General features: G+C 44.2%; 1 protein-coding gene across 1 annotated transcript; it reads right to left on the minus strand.

Moving 5' to 3' along the window:
* Positions 1 to 7,169: 7,169 nt before the first annotated feature.
* On the minus strand, positions 7,170 to 8,569 carry LOC140065356 (C5a anaphylatoxin chemotactic receptor 1-like). The gene has a single exon (XM_072112948.1). It carries the CDS (start codon positions 8,511 to 8,513, stop codon positions 7,635 to 7,637), a length of 879 nt encoding a protein of 292 aa, XP_071969049.1. The 5' UTR covers positions 8,514 to 8,569; the 3' UTR covers positions 7,170 to 7,634.
* Positions 8,570 to 9,776: the final 1,207 nt, after the last annotated feature.

Consider the following 9,776-nt stretch of genomic DNA (forward strand, 5'->3'; position numbering starts at 1 on the left):
AAAGCGTACCCTTGCCAGTGCTGGACAAGCTGCCTGCTCGCCTACTCTCCCTCGCTACTTGTCCCGCAGAACTACGCACTCTGCCGCTAGCGCTGTCAGAAGGGAAATACTGTTTCAGCTTGTGCACCAGGGCCTGCTGGTATTCATGCATTCTCACACTCCTTTCCTCTCCAGGGATGAGAGTGGAAAGATTTTGCTTGTACCGTGGGTCCAGGAGAGTGAACACCCAGTAATCGGTGCTGGAATAAATTCTTTGAACGCGAGGGTCACGGGATAGGCAGCCTAGCATGAAATCTGCCATATGCGCCAGAGTACCAACGCGTAAGAATTCGCTCCCCTCACTGGCCTGACTGTCCATTTCCTCCTCCTCCAACTCCTCCAATTCCTCTTCTTCTGCCCATACACGCTCAACAGTGAAGGACTCAACAATGGTCCCCTCTTGTGTCTCGCCAACATTCTCCTCCTCTTCCTCCTCATCCTCCTCCACCTCCACCTCCTCCGATATGCGCTGAGAAACAGACCTAAGGGTGCTTTGGCTATCAACAAGGGAATCTTCTTCCCCCGTCTCTTGTGAGGAGCGCAAAGCTTCCGACTTCATGCTGACCAGAGAGTTTTTCAACAGGCCAAGCAGCGGGATGGTGAGGCTGATGATGGCGGCATCGCCACTGACCATCTGTGTTGACTCCTCAAAGTTACTCAGCACCTGACAGATATCAGACATCCACGTCCACTCCTCATTGTAGACTTGAGGAAGCTGACTGACCTGACTACCAGTTCTGGTGGAAGTTGACATCTGGCAGTCTACAATCGCTCGGCGCTGCTGGTAAACTCTGGATAACATGGTCAGTGTTGAATTCCACCTCGTGGGCACGTCGCACAACAGTCGGTGAGCGGGCAGTTGGAGGCGGCGCTGCGCTGCCCTTAGAGTGGCAGCATCTGTGCTGGACTTCCTGAAATGCGCACAGATGCGGCGCACCTTCGTGAGCAAATCAGACAGATTGGGGTATGTCTTGAGGAAACGCTGAACTATCAGATTTAACACATGGGCCAGGCATGGCACATGTGTCAGTCTGCCGAGTTGCAGAGCCGCCACCAGGTTACGGCCGTTGTCACACACAACCATGCCTGGCTTCAGGTTCAGCGGTGCCAGCCACAGATCAGTCTGCGCCGTGTAATAGTTCTTGGGCGGTGTGCCTTTTATCGCCTAGGCTCAGCAGTTTGAGCACCGCCTGCTGTCGCTTACCGACGGCACTGCTGCTGTGCCTAGAGCTTACGACTGATGGCGCCATGCCCACGGATGGTCGTTCGGAGGAGGAGGTGGAGGAGGGGTGGGAGGAGGAGGAGGCATAGTAGGCCTCAAACACCTGGACCGAGGTAGGCCCCGCAATCCTCGGCGTCGGCAGTATATGACCAGCCGCAGGGTCACACTCGGTCCCAGCCTCCACCAAGTTAACCCAATGTGCCGTCAGAGATATATAGTGGCCCTGCCCGGCAGCAGTCGTCCACGTGTCCGTGGTCAGGTGGACCTTGTCAGAAACGGCGTTGGTCAGGGCACGGATTATGTTGTCTGACACGTGCTGGGACGGCACATCGGGAAAAGTAGTGGCGGCTGGGGACCGAATACCGAGGGGCGGCCGCCGCCATGAGGCTGCGAAAGGCCTCGGTCTCTACTAGCCTATTGGGCAGCATCTCCAGGCTTAGCAATCTGGAGATGTGCACATTAAGGGCTTGGGCGTGCGGGTGGGTTGCACTATATTTGCGTTTCCGCTCCAGCGTCTGGGGTATGGAGAGCTGAACGCTGGTGGATGCTGTGGAGGATCGTGGAGGCGACAATGGGGTTTTTGTGGCAGGGTCCTGGGCAGGGGGCTGACTATCAGCTGACACAAGGGAAGGAGCAGTGGTGTGCACGGCCGGAGGTGAACGCGCTTGTTGCCACTGAGTGGGGTGTTTAGCATTCATATGCCTGCGCATACTGGTGGTAGTTAAGCTAGTAGTGGTGGAATCCCTGCTGATCCTGGTTTGGCAAATGTGGCACACCACAGTCCGTCGGTCATCCGGTGTTTCCTTAAAGAACCTCCAGACTTCTGAAAATCTAGCCCTCGCCGCAGGAGCCCTCGCCACGGGAGCTTCACTAGTTGACACATTTGGCGCTGATGCACCAGCTCTGGCCCTGCCTCTCCGTCTGGCCCCACCACTGCCTCTTCCAACCTGTTCTGGTCGAGGACTCTCCTCCGTCTCAGAAGCACTGTGTTCACCCGGCCTCTCAACCCAGCTTGGGTCTGTCACCTCATCATCCTCCGATCCCTCAGTCTGCTCCCCCCTCGGACTTCCTGCCCTGACAACAACTTCCCCACTGTCTGACAACCGTGTCTCCTCATCGTCGGACACCTCTTTACACACTTCTTCCAGTACGTCAACAAGGTCATCATCACCCACAGACTGCGACTGGTGGAAAACCTGGGCATCGGAAAATTGCTCATCAGCAACCAGACAAGTGGTTTGTGACTGTGGGAAGGGTCCAGAAAACAGTTCCTCAGAGTATGCCGGTTCAAATGGCAAATTTTGCTGGGAGGGGGCAGACTGGGGGGGAGGAGGCTGAGGTGCAGGAGCTGGAGGAGTGCCGATTTCGGTGACATGGGTGGACTGCGTGGAAGACTGACTGGTGGAAAATTGCTCAAAGCATTGTCGGCAATCCACGACATCACCTGTTCGCACTGTTCTGGCCTCAACAGTGCTCTACCACGAGTCCCAGTAACTTCAGACATGAACCTAGGGAGTGTAGGTCTGCGGCGTTCCCCTGCTCCCTCATCAGCAGGTGGTGTCTCACCCCGCCCAGGACCACGGCCTCTGACCCCTGCAGTAGTTGGACGCCCACGTCCCCGCCCTCGTCCTCTACCCCTAGCCCTCGGGTTAAACATTTTGAAAATGAGAGTTATAACTTGAATTTTTTTTTTAACTTTTTTTTTTGTTTTTTTGGTTTTTTTTTGTGTTTTTTAGTTTTTAAAACCAAACGATGCTATCCTATTGCTATGGCTATTTTATAGCCAAGTATGAAAGCACACTGCTATGCCAGATGAGATGACGCTGAGTTATGAAAAAAATAAACGTAAAATAAAAAAGGAAATGGCAGACTGTGCCTAATTGAAATACAACCCCGGGCCCTAATAAATTTTCCCACTTCGGTCTTTGCGATGGATATGTGCGTCACTAAAACACAGTGGTCGCAAGTCTGACTCCAAATTGCTCACAATTTGCTAGTAGATGCACTGCAACAACTACAGCCACCAGCAGATCAACCAGAAATCAAATATATATAACGCTACTGTAGGCGTAATTAAGCCGTTTGTATTCTCCTATGGCTATTTTCTAGCCAAGTATGAAAGCACACTACTATGCCAGATGAGATGACACTGAGTTATTAAAACAATAAACGTAAAATAAAAAGAAACTGGCAGACTGTGCCTAATTCTACTCAAACCCCTAATAAATTTTCCCACTTTGGTGTTTGAGGTGGATATGTGTGTCACTAAGAGCTAAACACAACGGTAGCAAGTCCCCCTGCTAATTCCTCACAATATGGTACTAGCTGCAAATAAAAAAAAAAAAAATTATAACGTTATTGTAGCCCTAAGAAGGGCTGTTGGGTTGTTGTAGAATCACTCCTGCCTAACACTATTCTAATAGAACAGCCTAACGCTTTCCCTGACCAGCAGCAGCTCTCTCCCTAGCGGCATCCAGACAGAGAATGATCCGAGCAGCGCGGGCAGCGGCTAGTCTATCCCAGGGTCACCTGATCTGGCCAGCCAACCACTGCTATCTACGTGTAAGGGTACCACGTCATGCTGGGTGGAGTGCAGAGTCTCCTGGCTTGTGATTGGCTCTGTTTCTTGCCGCCAAAAAGCAAAACGGCGGGAGCTGCCATTTTCTCGAGCGGGCGAAATACTCGTCCGAGCAACGAGCAGTTACGAGTACGCTAATGCTCGATCGAGCATCAAGCTCGGACGAGTATGTTCGCTCATCTCTAGTCGGTACGATTAAGGGGATACCAAATTTGTATAGGTTTTATAATGTTTTCATACATTTACAAAAATTAAAACCTCCTGTACAAAAATAATTTTTTTGATTTTGCCAACTTCTGGCGCTAATAACTTTTTTATACTTTGGTGTACGGAGCTGTGGGTGGTGACATTTTTTGTGACATTTGATAATATTTTCAATGATATAATTTTTAGGACTGTACAACCTTCTGATCACTTTTTATAGATTTTTTTAGATTTTTCAAAATGGCAAAAAAGTGCCATTTTCGACTTTGGGCGCTATTTTCCGTTACGGGGTTAAACGCATTGAAAAACCGTTATCATATTTTGATAGATCGGGCATTTTTGAATGCGTCGATACCTGATGTGTTTATGATTTTTACTGTTTATTTATATTTATGTCAGTTCTAGGGAAAGGGGGGTGATTTGAAATTTTAGGTTTTTTTATTATAATTTTTTTTTTTTAAACTTTTTTTTATTTTTATTTATACTATTTTTCAGACTCCCTAGGGTAATTTAACCCTAGGTTGTCTGATCGATCCTATCATATACTGCCATACTACAGTATGGCAGTATATGGGGATTTTCTTCCTCATTCATTACAATGTGCTATCAGCACATTGTAATGAAGGGGTTAAAACGAAATAGCCTCGGGTCTTCGGAAGACCCGAGGCTACCATGGAGATGGATCGCCGCCCCCTGATGACGTCACGGGGAGCGGCGATCCCAGGTAAGATGGCGGCAGCCCACGCTGTGAAAACACCCGCGATCGGTGCTGCAATATGCAGCAAAGACTTACCGGCTATGGAGAGGGCTCAGCCCGTGAGCCCTCTCCATGAAGCGCGACGCGACCGCCGCCGTGAATACACGGCGGGCGGTCGCGAACTGGTTAAATGAAGGATATTAAACATATTAGATATCACCACTACCCAAAATGTCTGATCTATCACAATATCAAAAATATTTTTTTTAGAAGGTAAATGTGTAATTGAGAAAAAAATACCAAAATGTCCAAATTTAACATTTTTTTTTACAATTTTTTTACATTTCAAAAATTTTTGTAATAAACAAGGAAAAAAAAAACAACTAAAGAACTGATTTTAATAAAAAGTTATTTAATGGTTAAAAAAATATTATTTTGCTATTTTTTTATTATGGCAGATATTTAGACATAACACAAATATATAAATGGGATATTTCCAGGATTATACTATAGTTAGATTTTTTTTCAAGCTTCCCAGTACATTGCATGGAATATAAAAAGGAAGGAAGTACAGATAAACAAGCCTCATATAATTCTGTAGATGAAAAAAAAATGAAAGTTTTGGCTTTTGAAGTGAGGGAAGTGGAAAATGGAAAAACTAAGAAGAACCTGATCCTGATGGGGCCGAGGGAAACAGTACTTTTTCCAAAAATGTCCCCACCTTATAAGTTAAAGTAATTAGTTTATTTAATAATATTTACCATAAACATTAATCTTCCATTCTGCAAAAGTGGGAAACTTTACTCGCCCATTGAGATGGGGATTGGGATTTGGGTGTCTTGTGGGAAGTGAGGGAAGCTGCTCAGGGCTCAATGCCGTTAGCTGATGTTACAACCAGGAAGTACCCACTTAGTAGTATAGTAAATGGTGATAGAATGACCTTTTCAACAGTTTTTATTAACCTTTTTCTGAGTGCATTGAAATAGTGGAAATGTGTTGATTTGAACTATTGGATGCTATTTTTTGTTACTGAGATGTAGCGATACCATATATGATATTTGTTTGATTTGTTTTTAGATCATTTCTAGGAAAAATGGGTGATTTAAACTTTAAGGTTTCTATTTTTTTTTTATAATTTTAGTGCATTTTTAGATCCCCAGGATCTTTTAACCCTAGGGCAGTGATGGCGAACCTTTTAGAGACCGAGTGCCCAATCTACAACAAAGACCCACTTATTTCTCGCAAAGTGCCATCACAAAAATGTAATTTGTGATTTATACTCTTTTCTCTGTCACAGTTTTCATTGATACTAGCACTCTGAGGACACAAAGCAGAAAATAGTCCCAGGTAGAGCTGTCACTAAAATAGCTCTGTGCACAGCAAGTCCTGGGCTGTCTGGGACTGCAGGGAGATACCTGGAGTCCTCTCTGGTGATGGCCTGAGTGCCCGCAGAAAGGGCTCCGAGTGCCACCTCTGGCACCAGTGCCATAGGTTAGCCATCACTGCCCTAGGGGGTCTGATCACTCCTACCTTATATTGTAATATTACAGCAATGTCTTACTAGGGAACTGTAACAATTTGCACAGGACCAAATTTTACAAATTTTGCTAAATGACAGTTCCTGGAGACTCATATACAACTCCAGGATATAACAGGAGCTGATTGCTGGACCTTGATGACGTCACGAGGAGTGAAAAAATCAAACTGATATCTGCATGTGGATGTAATGTAATCTAATGTGTAATGTAAAATACTATGACTTTGTCTCAGACTTCATGGAAAGGCTGTCACATGGATCACATCTCATAAGACGTGGTAGGGTGTTCTTGTGGTATCTGATTTCTCTAGTGCAGTGATGGCAAACCTTTTGGAGACAGAGTGCCCAAACTACAACATTTATACGTCGCAAAGTGCCAACATGACAATTTAAGTAGTAACTTATTGATCCCTGCTGTATCACAGGTTTCAATTGTATTGGCGCCCTGAGTTCACCAATACAATAGAAAGATAATGGGGAAATTTGGATTGTAGCTTCCCACGAGGGTCCCCTGAAGAGGAAGAATCAGAGGACCCAGAGCAGGAGCTCCAACAACAATCCATCTCTATCCACACCTTCCCGCTCCTCCTGTAGTACTGGCAGCCTAGGATGTTGCTTTAAAATGGCGCTGAGCATGGCATGTGGTCTTGGACCACAGGAGGAAGCTTTGGGTCCTGTCTGGCAAACTCTCTATTGGCGTGAAGGCCTGGGTGCCCACAGAAAGGGCTTTGAGTGCCATCTCTGCCACCCGTGCCATAGGTTCGCCACCACTGCTCTAGTGGGATCATTGAGCTCCAGGCCCAGCTGAGACAGCAGTGAATCTAACTACACAATGTACATGGGTACAAGTCCAAGTGTGATACTTAGCAGCTTTGGTCCAGAGTGCCAACACCTTATTATTGTGTTCCATACTAAGAGACACTAAATTTCATTTTTATTTTTTCCTTTTTTACAGCAAAATATCAATTTCTATACCACTTAAACATTTAGCCAACGTTGCAATGGAATATTTTAAATTAAAGCAAATCCACATGTTAAATTGGACCACTCACAGCGAAGACTTAAATCCCATTGAGAATCTTTGGCAAAAACTTGAAAATTGCTAATCGCAAAAGTTCTCCAACCTATTACACTGAGCTAAAATCCCGCCTCTAGATGTGCAGAGCTATCCCCTCAGCAGACTTGTTATGGCTTCTAAAGTATTCCAAGGGGTCGGAAGACACATAGGAAAGCCACAAGTTTGAAAAAACTACTATAATTTCCCATACACATCACATCACATAGGAAAATGTTTTTGAAAAGGTAATGTCCAAGGGTATGAAGTCTTAATATTTTATAAACTACTATCATAAAAGGGTTAAATATCTTTAGTGGGGGCAAAATCACAATTCCCTTGTTCTCCACAGGGATTATCAGGATGTTCACTTAATGCTCTTTTAATTCTGAAGGGGATGAATCTCAGGAAACTGGGTTTAAATTCTTGGCCCATGAGAACGTAAATGACTGGGTTGATGCAACTGTTAAAGCAAGCCAGACCGGTAACGATAAGAAATTGGAAGCTTTCTCCAGGTTTGTAATTGGGGGTCAGTGGGTAGATGTTATATGGAGCCCAACAGATGAAGAAACCCAGTATAACAGCGGTGATGATCCTGTAGGGTCTCTGAGATCTCTGGGGTCTCTTACTTTTTCTAAGTTTGTTGAAAATGTTGACGTAACTGGTGACGATGATGAGGAAAGGGATCACAAACATTATAACTAGACTGATGAGATTAATGGTAAAATTATTACTCTCTTGATTATGATAAGCATAAAGAAACATTAAGTAAAACGTTATTCCCGTCCATATAAGACTCATCACCCAGATAATTCCTGCAGTGGTTCTCACTCGTTTCTGTGTCCTATGAACTTTAGCCCAAAATGGCCACATGACCGATACCCAGCGATCAACACTCATGGCCGTCAGGAGGAGAACACTGGCGCTCATGTTTAGATTAAGAATAATAATATAGAATGAGCAGAAAATTAGTGATGAAAATGTTCGGCACGCGTCAGTGGAAGCCAGAAGTGCAATTATTAGAGGGATGGAAGCGCAGCACAGGAAGTCGGCGATGGCCAAGTTGAGAAACCACACGGCACTAATTATCTTCTTCATCCTGAATCCAGCAATCCAGATGACTAATCCATTCCCGATAATCCCGAGAATGAGAATGATGCTCAATAATGGAATTGCCACCATCTTTGAAATGGTTTTCTCATTAGATCCATTGTAAAAAATTGTATTGTTTGTCTCATTGACTCCATAAAGTAACCTAAGAAGACATAAGGGTTGAAGTTGGGTCATAAAGAATTTATTTCCTAAATGTCAAGTCAGTCCCCGGGTTATGTACAAGATAGGTTCCATAGGTTTGTACTTAAGTTGAATTTGTATGTAAGTCGAAACTGTATACTTTCTAATTGTAAAAAGACGAAAAAAAAATTTGCACCATTGACAATTGTAGTTTAAATTTTTTTTTGCTGTTATTGGAGCAAGGATTAGCAATAAAGCTTCATTACATACACCTTAGAGCTGATCATTGCAGCCTGGGACTATAGTAACATCCAGAGAGCTTCACCAGAGGTCACAGTGGGCAGAGAGGACCCTCTGTATCTAGGGTTCATCTGTAATTTGGGTGTCCTTAAGTAAGGGACCTCCTCTACATGGAGAAAAGGCAGTAAAACCAGTGTAATATTATGATTCTAATTCACCTCTATCCAAGAACTGGAGGTCCCAAGGTGCATTTTCTCTTTCCCTTCCCCTTTCATACTTCTTTCATGAAAATTTTACAGAATCTAAACTACAGACCAGTAATTACATACATACCAATCTGCATTGAAATCATTTTCAGGATTCCAAATTTCTTTCCTCGTGAATCTAAAAATAAGTAGATAAAAATATAAACAAGTAATAGAAATAATAAAATGTTGAAATAAAAAGGATTATTAATAATGTAATATACCCCACATGACAGCGCAGTAGATGGCGGTGTTATTTTATTGTACTCCTAAATACTTAAAAGATATTATCTTTTTACTATCTAACAGTCATGTATCTCAGTCTTATCATCTATCTATAAAATTAATCTGAATTTATCTTTCGAAATTGGCACATCCTTTCTGATGCCTTTCCCAATGTTCCAGAATTTAAAGTAGAATCATAATAAACCAGGGACACATACTCATATTATACTTAGGCATAGATGATTGTTAGCCATGGCCTCCTTCACTCTAAAATCAACTTTTATAATTATGCTAATCATCATCTTGTATAATTTTATGATGATATCTTGGGAGTGTTACCACAAAGGAGCACATTTACTTACCCGACCCTGCGCGATCCATGAGGTGTGTTCCCCGACAAGAATGTACATCTGCCACGATTCACTAACAGCATGCGCCCGATATCCTGCATGTGTCGCTTCCGTGCTCAGGTCCGACAGACTTCACCCTCTTCTTCCTGGTT

Source organism: Engystomops pustulosus, chromosome 6 (genome assembly GCF_040894005.1).
Source record: "Engystomops pustulosus chromosome 6, aEngPut4.maternal, whole genome shotgun sequence".
Lineage (NCBI taxonomy): Eukaryota > Metazoa > Chordata > Amphibia > Anura > Leptodactylidae > Engystomops > Engystomops pustulosus.